This window comes from Salvelinus fontinalis, chromosome 38 (genome assembly GCF_029448725.1).
Source record: "Salvelinus fontinalis isolate EN_2023a chromosome 38, ASM2944872v1, whole genome shotgun sequence".
Lineage (NCBI taxonomy): Eukaryota > Metazoa > Chordata > Actinopteri > Salmoniformes > Salmonidae > Salvelinus > Salvelinus fontinalis.
Window position 1 is genome coordinate 31,432,947 of NC_074702.1, and position 18,287 is coordinate 31,451,233.

The 18,287-nt window shown below is 43.2% G+C and overlaps 1 protein-coding gene across 1 annotated transcript; it reads right to left on the reverse strand.

The window, feature by feature from the left end:
* Nucleotides 1–110: 110 nt before the first annotated feature.
* Nucleotides 111–16,517, reverse strand: LOC129837274 (terminal nucleotidyltransferase 5A-like). Its single transcript, XM_055903299.1, has 2 exons — nt 4,764–16,517; nt 111–4,145 (listed from the first exon to the last, which is right to left on the reverse strand). Exons 1-2 carry the CDS (start codon nt 5,190–5,192, stop codon nt 3,366–3,368), a joined length of 1,209 nt encoding a protein of 402 aa, XP_055759274.1. The 5' UTR covers nt 5,193–16,517; the 3' UTR covers nt 111–3,365.
* Nucleotides 16,518–18,287: the final 1,770 nt, after the last annotated feature.

The window sequence follows — 18,287 nt, forward strand, 5'->3', positions numbered from 1 at the left end:
AGACAGGACCAATCAGAATCTAGATAAAGCAGACAGTTGAGTGTCGTCGTCAACACAATTCAGTCACAGAACCTACAAACATTGTTACAAACAAGAAACAGACATGAAAATGTGGTTTTCATTTTTTTTTTAATGATGAAAACATCCTTTATCGTCGAAACAGACATTAACGAGATCTGGCGGAAAAAAATGTAAGCTGAGAAATGACATTTTGCAAACTGATCACAGACTCCAAAGCGCTGCAACATGGTCTGATACGGTTATAAAAAAGAACAATCATAAAAAATTACGAGGCAGGCTCTTTTTCTATTTTAGTTGGTTTGATTGAAAAAGACTGCATGAATAGGAGGTGAAAAGTTGAAACAATGCATACAAGACAATGCAGCAACCCATAGTAGCCTGTGTGTTGCTTGCCAACTACATGGTAGACTGGTGCTGGCTTAACTGTTCTGAGCCAATTTCACAGAGTGAGAAGAGATGAGAATACACAGCGCCTGCACAATCCAGACAATACCATCAAAATGTACACAGTCAAAAAGAAAAATGTTAGACCAGAATGTGTGAAATAGCAAAATAGAGAAAAAGGACTCTACAGAATGATTTGAGTCGAGTTCATCTCTCTATGTTCTCTTGACCACCCGGGTTACGGTCACACAGTGGTCACCGAAGTCGATTCACATTCCCTTTGGAGTGCCTCCGCCCCGTAGAACTCCATTAGATGTCCATTCACTTTCTCCCTAAGGGAGCTGCATTACTGCTGGCACATTATGAGAGTGAGGGGAGAGGACAAGAGTAGGTTCTCATCAGTGGAGACAAAGAGAGTAGTTTCCTTAAGATGTCCGAAAGAGGTGTGACATGACCCATTTGTACAGAAGTGGGAAGCCAGGAATCCCACCCAAAGTGAACACACCGTTTAATTCTCCTCTAAAAGATACACACTTTAGATTTGTATAGTGCACACCGATGTTGCTATTTTTAATAACACTGTCTCTCACCCCGAGATCCACAATACTGGTGATGAATCATCGCTCACTTTCATCTTTACGTCAAAAATCAATTCCGATCAGTTGAGGAACATATTTCAGATGTTATGTTGAGAAATGGCATGAATTAGCATGAGACAGTATTCCCCCATGGGCTTGGACCTTACAGCATAGCATAGCCCCATTTAAAAGGTTATTTACAGTAATAGCATGGCAGTGCACCAACCCAGGAAATGTTATCAAAGCTCATAAGGCATGCGAGGATATCTGTTTAGTCCCCCAGAGAAGAGGCCCTGACATAAGAGGTAAAGCTAGGCTTAATAGGCTACCTCCCTAAAGTTGTGTTGTGTGTACTAGAACCCCTCTCTCTCCTGCCTATTCTCTCTGCTTAGGTCATCTTAAGATGGGAGAAAGAGGTATTACCACTGTATGTATGTATGTCTGTCTGTCTGTCTGTCTGTGGTGAAAGCAAGACAAACCCCTTCACCAGCTGCACCTATCTCCCCAGCCCAGCCTCTCACATTTTCCTCTGTCCCTCACATGTTTTTTTCCCCCTACAGCTCAATATCTGTACCTCGATATAAAAACAACACATCCTCAACCTCTCTCCCCATCGACAAAATGAACACTCATTCAACACTGGGCAAGCGGCAGATAAACATTTGGCACAACATTTGCTGGTAGGTTTGAGCCCACCCAAAGCGAGCGCATACACTACAGACACAGCCCAGATAAGTTCAACCGTTTTGTCAGCTGCGTAATTCCCTGCTAGCAAATAATGTCCCCATCATCACAGGTGTCTCAGCAAATATCATACTAGAAGGCAGCACCGGAACACACAGACGGTCTCTTCGCCTTTTGATCCGTTCGGTCTCTCTCTCCTTCTGTATCCATTTCTATCGACACAGGTTTTTCATTCCCTCAGCTTGCTGTGAACTTGTTACAAAAAGGTGAGTTAAAAGAGAAGCACCCCCAATACAAAATACAGTAAAGTTGAAACCATGTGAAACTGAATGTACAGTGATCCATATGATGAAACTGAAAACGACAGGACGTCGCCTTTCTTTAACGCCGACATCCGAAAAGCTCACCAAAGCTGTCAACATGAAAAACGACAAAACAATGTTAAACCATCTCGGTACATGCACCACGGCACGAGCTAATATTCCTGTGGAGTTTGTTTGTCTGAAAATGACTACGGGAGAGCAACAGCAAACAACGCTCTAGTCTCCGTGGCGTCAACGCACCTATGAGGAGGTACTGTTATCATTAATTGGAGCTGGAATGTTTAAAATATCGGCAAATGTTAATGCAAGGTCTTGTATCAACCTGTCAAACTACTTTGTACAAAGTACAGCAAAACCCCAATCTCTCTCCCCATCGACTAATACTCTAGGACTGCAAGGGGATATGTTGTCTTCCAAAAAATATGACATCAACACGGACTGTATCAGGATTTGAATCAGGATTTTACGGTTACATTCACAAGCCTCTGGGGTGCTATTGTCTTGTGTGCCTGACGAAAACCAGACTGGATTTATTCACAAAACAATATGGCCTGCTGCTCAGTATTCCTCTGCCTATACTACTGATAGGCGTTAGGCACTTAAAACACGTTCACATATACAAATATAGATAGCATTATACATGTGTTTTCTTCCCCACCAAACTTGGGTATTAAAAACAATAAATGAAAAATCTTTGGTTTGTAAACGCATCATCATGTTCATATCAATCATTACTAGTTAAGGTGTAGTTTCTGTCATTCCAAGCTCGTGATGACAACTCACCTCACCAGAAATAAAGAGAGTTTTATGGTGCTCTAGTAACCCCTGTGTTGCTGGGACATTGCCCAGCGCGCGTCAGGGTGCAAGCCACACACCCCTCAGAGAGCAAAGGGGCCTGCATCCTCCGGCCAAGGAGGCAGCTGGACACCACAGAACACAGATGCAGCCCCACATTATATTCCATCTATCGCTCAATTCCACAGCCTTTTCAGTTCGCAACAGAGTCAGTCAATCCAGGTCAGTGGGAATGAAAGTATTGTTACGGCTTTCATTCTTGTCCATCATTGTTTGCATTGTATTGGGCAAAACCCCATCCCATACTTCCTAAGCTTGGGTTATGTGTCAGACAGGGTGGCATTTTCACAGTAAACTGTCCTGCCATTGGTTTAAGACTGACCTCGCAGGAGCTGAGACCCAGCTGTTATTTTCTTTCCCCCATCACACTAACAGAACATAACACATTTAAATTCAATACAGGATTGTGGGGCATGGGGATACCTTTTGTCTCATTCATTCATCTGAAAAACACTTTACAGTGATAAATGAATCAGACTCTCCCTCGTTCTATCTCACTCCTTCCTTTCCCTGTGCTGTCTCAGTTGCAGGGTAGCCAGGTGGAGTAGGCATGCTGCTGGCAGTGGAACATGGGCTGTACCTGGGCTATGTAGTAGTTACTGAAGTTACCGTCTGCCACGTAGGCGGCTGGCTGGTAGTAGCAGGTGACGTTAGCCACGTTTGGGATGACGTTCTGCTCGGCCAGCACGCGCACCGCCAGCATGGCGATCAGCCCCAGTGTCTGCCGCCTCTCATGTCCCATCAGGCACACCGTACTCTCGTTGACCACCCCATGCAGGGTCATCAAGTAGTCGTACTTGCGGTCTTCCAGGCCCACAAAGTGGTTTTGCAGGTAGGACTCCAGCTTGCGCTGCTGCTCGCTGATATCCGAGAAGTCGATGAAGAAGCGCGAGCACATGTACCGCTGCAGGGACTTCATCTCTGTCTCGGAGTCGGCGTGAAAGCCCCTTACCAGCAGGTGACAGTACTTGAGCAGGCCGCCACCCCGGATCTCCTCTGGGTTGCGGGTGCAGATCACCTTCTGGCGTAGGTGGTCGAGGGCAGCACCAAAGTCCCCAAACACACTCTCGCCCACGATGGTGGGGTGGAAGGTCTCGGTCATGGGGTTCTCAGAGCATGCATAGAACAGCAGCAGGGAGTCCAGCTTGATCTGGAAGGAGTCCACGCTGAACTCAAACTGCCGCCTCAGAGAGTCTACGAACTTGAGCTCCACGTTCTTGCCTCTGTTGTTGGAGAGGGAGATGAGGCTCCAGTGGTCTGAGTCATTGCACACCTTCACCATCTTCTGCACATAGGCTTCCTGTCAGACAGAAACACACAGGGGAAAATAAATCTTTAGCTCCAGTTGTCAATGGATAGAAATACTGTTTACATACTGTATAAATGCACTTTGCTCAGTTAAAAGGAATAACTGTCAATAGGTCTTAAAAATACTGTATACATACTGTATAAAGGCTTTGGCGCCACTATGATCTTAAACAAATAACTGTCATGGATATAAATACTGTAGCCTACTCCTAATCTAAATCCAATTAAACCGATACATGCACTAAATCAGGAACAGGTAATCTTGCATAGCTCCATATAAAGACGTATTCGTGTAATTACATTGGCCCATATTTTCTTTGCATCTTTCTGTAGCCTAAAATAAGGGGCAAACATTTACTGCCCTGTCTATTGAACTTAGGTGGCCGAGGAGACGGGATCTGCTTTAAATGGGTTTACTGCAATCCTCTTAACCGAATAAAATTATACTCTCAGTAAACTTGTCTTAATGCATTTTGAAATCTCATGCACAATGATGTGCAAAAGGGAAAAGGTGCGTAAAAGCCCAATTAGCCATATTCATAAAATAAATTAATTTCTAAATAGCTATTTGATTTATTTCAATAAATGTTGCATGGAAATTTTAGCCTACCTTTAAAGTCAATGGTGATATTTTCTGCTTATTCACCCCGTCAGGTAAGAAGTCCAGGAGACAGTCCAAAACGATATCCTTCACAATCTGAAAATCACTTTCCCCTTTCATATCCGCGCAAAAGATTAGGTCAAGGTCCTTGTAGCCCAGTCCGCTATCCTCATGAAGAACGTGGCTTGCAGCAGACCCGTTTAGCCGCACGTCCCGGACGTGGATATTCCTCTCCTCCATGCGACTACGCACCACCTTCACTATTTGTCGGGGTTTCATCTCCAAAGTGGGGAAGTTTCCCCGGCCGTGGATGGGAATGGTCTCGGTCAGGATGGCATCAAGACGCTGCACTTGTTCCCAGCCGAGAACGCTGATATTGCTGCTTTCAACCTCAGTTATAGTACTAGCACCAGTGCAGCTATTAACTTCTTCAGACATTGTGGAGAAAATTAAACGGCAATTGACTATAAAGTTTCTTTAGCGACAGGTCCGTATCCAAATGTGGATTTTACGCGCAGTGACAGTAGGCTATAGAGGTGCAATGTCAACTTCATCCACATCGGTAACTTCAGTCAGAGTGCAGTATCTCCTCTATATTATACTGTAACATAAATCAAATCAAGGCGAAATAGGCTAGGCTACTCAATGCGCAGTAAAGAAATGACAGCTGCGTACTCCGGATGACTCGCGCGTCTTCTGTCGTGAGATAAGGGAGGTCAGTAAATAAGATCTTCTCTAAAAAGATAGTTGTCACTTCTTCCTTTTTCCTTTCTTTAAAGAGCGTGAAACGTTTCCTCGTCGGTTGTCACTCAGTGTATCCGAGCTGTGCGCATCACCGTCTTTGGTGCTCGTTAGTATACCAGGAGTTCTGTGTTCGGGCTGTGACTCCATCGCCTAAGGCACGCCTATGATTTTTTAAATTTGCATGAATACGCAGTTCTGCAGTGATCAGCCCTCTGTGGAATCCCCGTGGATTGTGACGCGCAACTTCTAAATATTTGGTTCGCTTTTCGTATCCAATAAATTCTTAAAGCCTTCCATGGAACTTGTCACGTGAAACGGATGTGGTTTAGTTTGGCTACTTTTGTTTTCCATCAAAGTTAACCGTTACCTATCCATTGTGCTTGGCTTGTGGGCGTCGCTTCTCGCTGAAAGGCAGGTACAGTTTTAGGAATGTCACATGATATGTACAACCCCCTTATCATTTGAACGAAGATACGTTTGAGCGACATCAGCCTGGGATTTGATCCCAGGTTTTGTCGCAACTGGCCGTGGCCCCCATAGAACTGCGAACAATTGGCCCAGCGACGTCCGGGGTAGGGGATGGTTTGGCCGGGGGGGGCTTTCCTTGGCTCCTCCGACACATTGGTGCGGCTAACATCCGGTTTAAGCGGTCATGTTTTCGGAGGACACATGACTCAACCTTCACCTCTCCCGATCCCATTGAGTAGTTGCAGAGATGAGCCAAGGGACCTAATTCGGGGAGGAAAAAAAATATACTATTGTGGCCATACCATCGGCCTGGTTAGTACTGGGACTGGAGACAACCTGGGAATACCAGGTGCCATAAACATAAAAAATTAAAGTTACAACGAAATCTGTGCTCACCAATAGCAAATCGGACTTCATACTACAGCCGCACTATAGCGGCGTTGGCAAAAAAGTGCCGGTTTTCAGGTATACAGAATTTAACCTAACTTTCGTTTCACTTGAAAAACGGAGAGGGACACCGCACAGGCGTCTTTCTACGCTTGCTATGTTACTACAGCCGTGACCATATTGATAGATGTCATTTATATACACAAAGAAAATGACAGTTTCGTATAGTCTCTTATGAAATGCAAGCACAGTTAATTGAAAATACAATAGCCTAATGTGTCCTCTTTCGAGTTGAAATCGCATTATTTTAAGTCGTAATTTATAGGAGATGTAAGGTTTTCACTATAAAGAGTTATTTGGACTTGCAGGATTTCATGGACCACACAGAAATTGTGGAGCAAAAGCCTACTTTGAGTTGACATTGCCATACCGCCCTCTATTGGAAAGAGGAAAACGTTGGAGTACAATCCCAACCAAATCTATGAGTCATTTGAAAAATATCCAGCAACAACATATTGTGAGCAGTGGTGTAAAGTACTTAAGTAGTATTTTTACTTAAGTAGTAAGTCATTACTATTTATATTTTTGCCAACTTTCCCTTTAACTTCACTATATTTTCTTTAGGAACAATGTACTTTTTACTCCATACATTTTCCCTGACACCCAAAAGTACTCAATACATTTTGAAATGGAAAATGGTACAATTGGTACAGAAAATGGTACAATTCACACACTTATCAAGTGAACATCCCTGGTCATCCCTACTGCCTCTCATCTGGCAGACTCACTAAACACAAATGCTTTGTTTGTAAATTATGTCTGAGTGTTGGAGTGTGCCCCTGGCTATCCTTAAAAAATAAAAAGGGAATTTGAAATGGTTTATACTTTTACTTTTGATACTTAAGTACATTTTAGCAATTACATTTACTTTGGATACTTACGTATATTTACAACCAAATACTTTTAGACTTTTACTCTAGCATTTTACTGGGTGACTTTTTCTTGAGTCATTTTCTATTAAGGTTTCTTTACTTTTACTCAAGTAAGATGATTGAGTACTTTTTCCACCACTGATTGTGAGTCATAATGTAGAATATGACACTTCCTACAGTTTGTCTATTTTAGGGAGTTCCAGTTTTCCTATACTGATATTTACTTGCTGTCTTGAGGAAACGTCATATAAATATGCCTATAAATACTATAGTATTCACTGTAGTGTTTTGTGGACTTTACTGTAGTATTCACTGTAGTGTTTTTGCAGACGTCACTGTAGAATTTACAATAGTATTTTTGTTTTATTATCTTTGACATAGAAGTGGAGGCTTTCTCCTTCAGGAAACTGGAGAAATACTGAAAGAGCACATTTTCCATAACCTGTAGGTAGGTAGGTAGGTCTGCGGTCTGAACGGATAGTTCAGAGCTTCTGCTCTCTTCTATAACCTGTAGAGAACACAATATATGGTCTATACTTGGCATGTAGGTTTCTCACTAACGTGTGGCACAAATTGCAATGTGAGAGTGGGGAATGGGCAGAGTATACACAAATTAAATACTGTAGTATTTTCTATAGTTAAAACGTGTAGTGTTTTTGCGGACATTACTGTTGTATTTACTATAGTATTCTAAAGTATACTACAACATTCTATTGTAAGTACTATACCAGATTGAGGGATACTACAGTGTGTAGTATAGTATTCTACAGTATACTACACTTTACTATAGTAAGTACTTTAGTATTCTATAGTAAACTGTATTATTTTTTAATGTGGGAGTGGTCTTACCAATGTGGAGGGGATTTTAGCCTAGCGGCTCTGGAAGGCCTGACTAGCTCAGTGGTCTTAAGAATGTGAAGGGGAGCCCTGAAATATGTGACAATATGAGTTTAATCCCTGTATGCAACCATGTATTTCTCTCTTCTTGGCCAATATACCACCTGGCCTGGGCTAACTAGTGTTGTGAATGTGTGTTGTGGACATCAGCATTCTTGGTTGTCTTGAATCCCTTTTTTCCCCCATCATCATACCCCCTGGGCTTAATGCTCTCTGCTGAAGTGTGAGCGAAACAGCTGACACGACTCTAATGTCAGTGTCAGACTGAACTTCCATGGCACAGTGCAGCACAGCATGACAGCTAGCGTCAGATAAACACACGCTCATCTCCATCAAACATTAGAGAGAAACCTGCCAAAGCCAAACACTTGCTGTGCCATGTCATGGCCGGTTGGGGTGGGGCAGCCGTCAGGGCATCTATCAGGCAGTGCAGCCACCCAGCCCTGTAAACCCAGATTATCCCATGTACTCTTAGCCCACAGCAAAGCAGAGATCCCAGAGCCTGCCTGCAGTCACACTCGTCACAACAGGGGGTCGAGGCAATCGCATTCACATAGATCACTGATCATTTACAATCACACCCACTCCGACATTGCTCGTCCAAATATTTATACATTCTTAATTCCGTTCCTTTAGATGTGTGTATTGTTCTTGTCAATGCTATCCTATTAAACTATTGCTGTACATATACACTATTCTATCCTACACATTCTACAGATATACTTAGTATTCTACTGTCCATAATGTCTATACATCCCAACACATATTATATATTTATACTCCTGACTCCGACATTGCTCGTCCTAATAGTTCCACATTTCTTAATTCCATCCTTTTACTTTTAGATCTGTGTGTATTGTTGTGAATTGTTAGATATTACTTCACTGTTGGAGCTAGAAACACAAGCATTTCGCTACACATGTGTGTGACCAATACAAATGTACAAATGTATTGATTTGATGCAATATAGACTTAGATCAGATACATTCACAGCCATACTTCCATATGCAGCCATATGCATATTATTCGAATCATGCATCTCATTCACGCTACTGGCTTATACTGGGATAGCCAGCTTTTGATTGGTGGACGGTCCAATGAGAGATCACAAGTCTCTCAAACAATAACTCACATCTGGAAATGTATGTGAGGAGTCAATCTATCTCCCAGGTGTGGAGGTATGGGTTGGCCTTCGTTCAAGAGCTCTGTGCACCAGCCATCTCCACTCCAGCCAAATCAGAGCGGTTGCCATAGAGACAGTATGTGTATATTCCTCTACAATGGTTGACAGGGGCTGCATAGGGGGAAAAAAGTGATATGCAAAAATTGTCACTATGCTTTGGTGACTGGAAACATCCTCGTTGCATGGACAATCCTGAATTTTCTATCATTACCGATGACTTTATCTTCAGAGATGCCATAATCAGTGAGTGCTTTGAAAAGCAGTAGCGGTGCGTGGGTAAAATCACTGGGGAAGCCAAGCCAGGGAAAAAATGCCATATTACAACTTGTGTTAATTGTGATAATTTCCGATAATTCTGTTGTTTGCTCTATAACATGTTAGTTCATATGCCTTGCCACCGTGATATATAGGCCTAAAGGCCGAGACAATAAGACGACAAAGCAGCAGAATAAATTCAACCACACCTTTGTTTCATCACAAAACCGGAGAGCAACATCTGTCCACAAACTATATTGCATGTAACAAACAGTTACATGACCTACAGCATGGTCAATGAAGTTAATGTTTCAGACATTTTCAGACTACTAAACAACTATTGATTTAGAACCACAGAGAGTTACCGCAAGTCGCAAAGAAAACAGGAGATGCCTCCACTATTCCAACACCATTTCAACTTCCACATAATCAACATCATCAAATCACCTATGCTTAGTCTAATACAGTGACAATTAAAAGATACCAAAAACGATTTAGTCCATTCAACGTAAACTAAATATGATGTGGCCGTCCATGGTACTGATTTCTGTGTGTGTGCGTACAAGTACAAAAAACGTGTTGACTCAGCCTACTTGTAGAGAAACGCCAATGCCTCTCTTTCATGTCACCGAAACGGTCTTTGACTTTATCATACAGTAGGCTACACATGTTTAGTTTTTGTTGTCCTGGCTAAAATGCTTGCTCGCTAGCTTAACTTCCTTTAAAATGGGCAATGAGGATCCAGCTAATTTACATTAGGCAACTACATCTAGCTACATAATGAACATCCATCCTTTTTTTGGCCAGGGGCACAATGTGCGATCCAATTTAAGTTTGGATCAGAATCACCTTCATAATCATTGCTAGTACAGAGAATTAAGTAAAACCACATGTCCAAATCCCTATTTCCATCCATGGCTAATTTAGGAATGGACAATTTTAGCTAGCTAGACACCGGTGGAGAACACAACGAGATGCAACAATTAAAGTTCTCTGTCAATGTCATTTGGCTGTTGTTGTGATGTTATTGGTGTGAAGCCAAATCCAAACTGGGTTCCATTGACACTGGGTGCATCAGGACCATTCACAGTTGAGCCGAGTCAGTTTAGCTCAATGCTGATTGACTATTATTTTATGATGTTTTTGTCAAGGGAGGCCAAATGCACACTGGCTTCCCTTGCATTCAATGCTACGGGCAGCAACAGTATCGTACTCTTTTTGACCAGACAGCATCGATGGGCTACAAATCCAGAGACAGAGGTGTGCGGTTTTGCTCGCTCGGATGCTTTCTTCAGTGAGATACAGTTTATTCAGCCTCTTGCAAATTGAAGGAAAATTCTGAAACAGAGAGATGAAAGAAATTATTTATGCATCTTTTTTGTTGGGACATTTTTGGGGGAAACCTGGCTTCCCTTGGCATCCATGAATGCACGGCACTGTTGAAAAGCCTTCATTTCAATGCACCACGGAAGGACCCAACATCTGAAAATATCTTATTTCTCAACTGTGACTGTTGGCCCCCTCCCCCGTAAAACCGATCTTTTACAGTTACAGAGATCCTGCCTCCAGGGTCCATAAAAAACGATCAGGAAGGTTCGGTTCAATAAACTAAGAAGAGAAGCCGGGGTTTTCACTGTGCCAATCAGCTGACAGGAACCATTGGATTGATGCACTGTGAAGAGTCGCATCCCCTCGGACTGCCACATCTCCCCTTGAGCTTATCTTTAGAGTTAGAGACGGTCGGGGAGTTAGAATCTAATGTCGTAGTCACTATTCTTCACTCGTCTGCATCGTCCACATCCAACAACAACTAATGAAGGTCATTGGCATCTGAAACAATTGTTTTGAAAACAAAATACAATAGCTAACTAAACATGTTTTTAATTGTGAGCGAGAGTCCCTTTAGTCGAGCAGGACAGCTAGCTAGCTAATTCCTCAGATCATATGGAGAGGAACGACACATGAACACATTACCCTAATGAGTTGGATAGAGGAGCAGGGCTCAAAATTTGGCGATGCGGTTCCGGGGAGAGTGCACTCGTGTGTTTTCTAGTTAGACCTATTTTAATGTGCTGGATGAGATGCATGAGTTGTGGTGTCAGTATGTGGATTACCCAGAGGGCCATGGAGGTCCAGGGTCCTCTAGCGGCATGATGAGAATTTCTATCTCATTAAGAGCAATCGAGCAGGTCTGACCTCTCTCATCTGACCTCACTTTAACAGAAGGGGATGGAAACCACCGGTTATTATGCTCTAAACACGAGTGAATGAGTACCAAGGCACTGATTAGATGTGAGTGGGGACTTAGGCCTATAGCAAATGTAAAAATATCGGTTCATACACATACGTTGCCACAATCGCTCTGAAACATTCTACAGATGCCAAACTAAGAAAGTTGGAATAGGTCATATAGATGGAAATGTTTTATTTCATGCGGTGTATAACTTTCATAGGATTTGAAGTGCTTTATCTCCGAAGCTCTGTCTTTTTTCAAAACCTTTAACCCTTTCCGTCACTACATCCGTGGTCTTCTTCCCTTTTCCATAATGCCCCGTTATTCTATCTTTCTACATTTCTAAGCAACTGATTAGTGGAGGCAAATGTGCAAAAAAAGTTATTTCATAAAGGTAGACCACTCCTTTCAGCAGTATGCTTTTTTATCTCCTCTCTTTGCCTGTGAAGTTGTGTGGAAACCACTGACAAACAAACATAGTAAACAGCTGACGTTTGAGAAGTGCATAACACGAACTACCTTAGATGATATATGTTTGCGTAGAGCTATAGTAGTGAGACCAGGACGGGAACTCTTGCACGTTATCTGCATGTGCCACTGGTGGTGACGCAAGATGCATTTGTCAAAGTTGAGAAGTACATTATCTTAGAAGTTGCGTGGGCAGTGCATTTTGTGGGGTTAAAGAGCTTAAGGTTTGTTCTGTAGCACTTTACTTAAAGCCTGCGGGTATAACGAGGCGGTTATAACGCAGCGTAAGACGTCATACACATGCATGAGTCCTTAAAAACGTTCTCATAATGATCCTGATGAAATCCCATGCATTTGGAGTAAAATACATTTTTCCCACATAATTGTTTTATACATCTTATAATGAGCTATTATGAAAGCCTATACGCTTATAACAATTCTAAAGCCTTATACGTGCACTTCTGCAGGGTTTAAGTCATCTGTGTCCTCCCCTCTCATTCCTCTCAAATACCGTTGAAATCTTCTCCAACTCCTCCATCCCCCTGCCTAAGATGACTGGATTTCCAGGTGGGTCGCATTAGTTTGTTCTGTAGGAGTGATATTCCCGGCGCTGACGGCACAGTTAGTTTTGGGTGTGGATCAGAAGCTCCCGGATGGAATGGGATTTCCATCTTTTCTCAGTCAATGTCTTTTGACTCCTAGCGAGATAGGGTCTTGGCAACTAATAAAGCAGGAGCTGCTTTAATATGGAAGTTTCCTACTTCTCCAGCGTGCATGTAACTGTGTGTGAGTGTGCCTGTAACTGTGTGTGAGTGTGCATGTAACTGTGTGTGAGTGTGCCTGTAACTGTGTGTGAGTGTGCATGTAACTGTGTGTGAGTGTGCATTCATGCATCTACAGTTAGAGTCGGAAGTTTACATACACCTTAGCCAAATACATTTACACTCAGTTTTTCACAATTCCTGACATTTAATCCTAGTAAAAATTCCTCGTCTTAGGATCACCACTATTTTATGAATGTGAAAATGTCAGAATAATAGAGAATTATTTATTTAAGGTTTTATTTCTTTCATCACATTCCCAGTGTGTCAGAAGTTTACATACACTCAATTAGTATTTGGTAGCGTTGCTTTTAAATTGTTTAACTTGGGTCAAACTTTTCGGGTAGCCTTTCACAAGCTTCCCACAATAAGTTGGGTGAATTTTGGCCCATTCCTCCTGACAGAGCTGATGTAACTGAGTCAGGTTTGTAGGCCTCCTTGCACACACATGCTTTTTTCAGTTCTGCCCACAAATTTGCTATGGGATTGAGGTCAGGGCTTTGTGATGGCCACTCCAATACCTTGACTTTGTTGTCCTTAAGCCATTTTGCCACAACTTTGGAAGTATGCTTGGGGTCATTGTCCATTTGGAAGACCCATTTGCGACCAAGCTTTAACTTCCTGACTGATGTCTTGACATGTTGCTTCAATATATCCACATAATTTTCCATCCTCATGATGCCATCTATTTTTTTGTGAAGTGCACCAGTCCCTCCTGCAGCAAAGCACCCCCACAACATGATGCTGACACCCCTGTGCTTCACGGTTGGGATGGTGTTCTTCGGCTTGCAAGCATCCCCATTTTTCCTCAAAACATAACGATGGTCATTTTGGGCAGTTTCATCAGACCAGGACATTTCTCCAAAAAGTATGCTCTTTGTCCCCATGTGCAGTTGCAAATCATAGTCTGGCTTTTTTAATGGCGGTTTTGGAGCAGTGGCTTCTTCCTTGCTCAGCGGCCTTTCAAGTTATGTCAATATAGGACTTGTTTTACTGTGGATATAGATACTTTTGTACCTGTTTCCTCCAGCATCTTCACAGGGTCCTTTGCTGCTGTTCTGGGATTGATTTGTACTTTTACGCACCAAAGTACGTTCATCTCTAGGAGACAGAACGCGTCTCCTTCCTGAGCGGTATAATGGCTGCGTGGTCCCTTGGTGTTTATACTTGCGTACTATTGTTTGTACAGATGAACGTGGTACCTTCAGGCGTTTGGAAATTGCTCCCAAGGATGAACCAGACTTGTGGAGGTCTACATTTTTTCCCCCATGAGGTCATGGCTGATTTCTTTAGATTTTCCCATGATGTCAAGCAAAGAGGCACTGAGCTTGAAGGTAGGCCTTGAAATACATCCACAGGTACACCTCCAATTAACTCAAATGATGTCAATTAGCCTATCAGAAGCTTCTAAAGCCATGACATAATTGTCTAGAATTATCCAAGCGGTTTAAAGGCACAGTCAACTTAGTGTATGTCAACTTCTGACCCACTGGAATTGTAATACAGTGAATTATAAGTGAAATAATCTGTCTGTAAACAATTGTTGAAAAAATGACTTGTGTCATGCACAAAGTAGATGTCCTAACCGACTTGCCAAAACTATAGTTTGTTAACAAGAAATTTGTGGAGTGGTTGAAAAGGGAGTTTTAATGACTCCAACCTAAGTGTATGTAAACTTCCGACTTCAACTGTATGTGCACACATTCACACGTGTGTGTAGGTGCATGGTGAGACTGATATGGGTTTCTTTTGTCAGGGCCATGCTGGGGGTAACAGTAGGGGTCATGTTTCAGGGGGACATAGAGAGGCCCATCTCTGTCCTAGTGGAGGTCTCATAGGCCTGATTATGGGCTGTTTGTCATCTGACAGCTAGGGTGTCCAGTGACACCGGAGAAGGGAAGCACACCGCTAGCTGCTAAAGTATTTTAGGGATGGGCGTAGCAGACCCGCTTTGATCTGACTGTTGTGCTGTGCTGCGTGGGTTCACCCTCCACCCTCCCTGTGTTGGCTTGGCTTGCTTACATTCTCTTGTCCAACCATACGCCATCAACCATCATTAGACCTCTGCCCTAACACCTGGACCAGCTCGGCCAATATAGCAAAGCCTCCAAACTTTGGCACTCGTGTACGCCCACCAGGGGTTTTCTAATCTCTTAACTAATTTTAATTGAGCTGTTAATTCAATAAATGTCGTGGCTAGGAAGTGATAGGAGTTTTGCGCCTCACAAAGGTAGTGGGCGAAGACTGAATACAACAAACCTACAACTGACCAAAGAATGTCATGGACAAACCAAGGGTTGACGCCGCCTAGCGACAGAAACTAAAAAAAGGTATATTTTCTGCAGCCTGGTTGTCCAGCCAAGTCGCCAGGAGGACGGGATGTTAGGTGCGGTCCAGGTAGCGCATGGCTTTAGCCCATCATAAAAATCACCAACATTGAGCGTAACCAGACAGCAGCCAAGATGGCAGGACGGCACGTTCAGTGCGAGCTTGTCCTGGGAACAGACCTTAATGGTCTAAAGCAGCCAGCTGAGCTGACGTTTGTGGAGCAGTCAAGTAATCCATGCTTAACTGGCTCCATGACCGCTAAGTGGGATTGGGACTGCTGGCCGGGGCTCTAACCACTCTCTGCGGCTATGAAGAGAGACCATAAACTGCTGGAAGGGACTTTAGCCAACGGACAGGCGAGGACTGCAGGGTATTAATAACTCTAACACAAGTCACAACTTATGACGCTCTTGGACAGTCTCAGACTGTCAGACACTCTCTGGAGAGTGAAAGTGACATATGTCACAGAGTCAAAGAGGTAAAACAGAATTGTATTCTTGTTAGACACCGTCAGTCTCAACAGTGATGTAAGCGTACAACCTATAGGGGGCCAACAGAGTCAAAGATCACCCTAATTAGGGACAGAGACAAAAGTCCAGTCGCACAGCCCACTTAGGTGACTTATTAGTATCATTAGTGCATTATAGGATGTTCTGTGTTGAGTTCTATTAGAACATCATCTTTATTGAACTGCTCGTTTTGAGCCTGGTGTGGCCAGAAATGATATCCTCACTCTGAACCCAGAAGCCTGGCTTGCTGTAGTTGCTTGCTGTAGTTGTGAACACTTGTGAAATATAGTTGATCAATTGTGATGTGAGACAAGGCTGTATACCTCTTCCTATTCTACTCATCACCTTACGCTCATGTCCATTCTCATCACCCTTTCATTTCCAAAATGAGGATCCCAGTCTCACACAATGAGGTGGGGCTGAAATGAATAATAAGATGAAGCCAAAGACTGACTCACCGTTGTCACCAAGCCTCAAATTCTGCTCTAAATCGGAGGGACGATGATTAAGGTCTCATTCAGCTGAGTTAGTCAAAGGTGTGGGGGGGGGGGGGGGTCCATCCTGGTGGAAGACCAAGGTTGTATTCACTAGGCACCACATAAAAGAAAATGGACATTAACAATGTAGGTACTACCTGAACTTGTCCAATAAGAAATGCTTGTTTTCCATTGATTTTTTTGTTGCTATAGTGGCACTAATGAATACGACCCAGGTGTATCTTGGGGTTGGATCGGAGTGCCATATCACGGACTGGGAATGTGGGATAGAAGGAGATGGTATTCCGTGGAGCATATAGCACGTTCCCTTTTTTCCATAGCTATATTAATCCTGAGGTACGGTATTTCCTCTCTGGTTGCCCTGGAGGGTGACCGACGGTACTATGAGTTTCCCATCTGCAGGATGGAGCCGAAACTGACAGAAATACTGTCTGTCCCTCCACAGGAGGACTTTGCTCCCAGAACGTCTGGCTCTCACGCTCACCAAGGTCATACTTATGAGAGCACAAGGTAGCAGAACGTTGTGCATCAGAAAACAAGACTAGTGTTTCTTATTGAACAAGCGTAGATAGTATCACCCAGTTTCCTTCTGTTTTTGTGCCTAGTGAATACAACACAGGGAGAGAGGGAGAGACATTTCACTCAAACTGTTGACCACCTACCCACTGGTTGTTAGAAACTGACTAGATGGAAGATGGAAACATGGTATAGAGGAGATGGACACACTGGTTGCCCTGTAGGTTAGAGAGCTGGTAGTCCCATCCACCAAACTAGCAGGAGTGAAACAGGGAAGAGTCAGGGGGTATGCTAATTTGTTATAGAACAGACCTAACCCACTCCATTAAGTTAATCAAAACAGGAGCATTTTATATCTGGCTAGAAATAAGTCAACATAGGAGAAAAAAAACTGTCCACCTGTGTGCTACCAATATCCCCCCAATAGACTCCCCATGCTTTAATGACGACAGCTTCTTCATCCTACAGGGCGAGATCAACCATTTCCAGACCCAGGGACATATACTAGTCTGTGGCGACCTAAACACCAGAACTGGACAGGAACCTGACACTCTCAGCACACAGGGGAACAAACACCTACCTGGAGGTGACAGCATTCCCTCCCCCATATGGGAAAGGGGATACCTAGTCAGTCGCACAACTGAATGTATTCAACCGAAATGTGTCTTCCTCATTTATTCCAACCCCTCTGAATCAGATAGCAACAGACCACAAATTCCATCCTCAGCTCTGGCATCATCCCCAACATTTGGAAGCAAGGACTGATACCACAATCCACAAATGGAGACAAATTCTCCCGCAATAACTATCGTGTGATATGCATCAACAGCAACCTTGGGAAAAATTAACAGCAGACTCAAATTGGCTTTTTAACAAATTACAGTACGACAGGCCTCATATTCACACCACACACCCTAATTGAGACAAATAAACCAAAGTCTTCTCATGCTTTGTTGATTTCAAAAAAGCTTTTAACTCAATTTGGCATGACGGTCTGCTATATAAATTGAGGGAAAGCGGTGTTGAGGGAAAACCATATTATAAAAACATTGCACACAAACAAGACGTTCAGTTAAAATTGGCAAACACACAGATTTCTTTCCCCAGGGCTGTGGGGTGGAACAGGGATGCAGCTTGAGCCCCACCCTCTTCAACATATATAGCAACGAATTGGCGAGGGCACTAGAACAGTCTGCACCACCTGGCCTCACCTTACTAAAATCTGAAGTCAAAATGTCTACTGTTTGCAGATGATCTGGTGCTTCTGTCCCCAACCAAGGAGGACCTACAGCAGC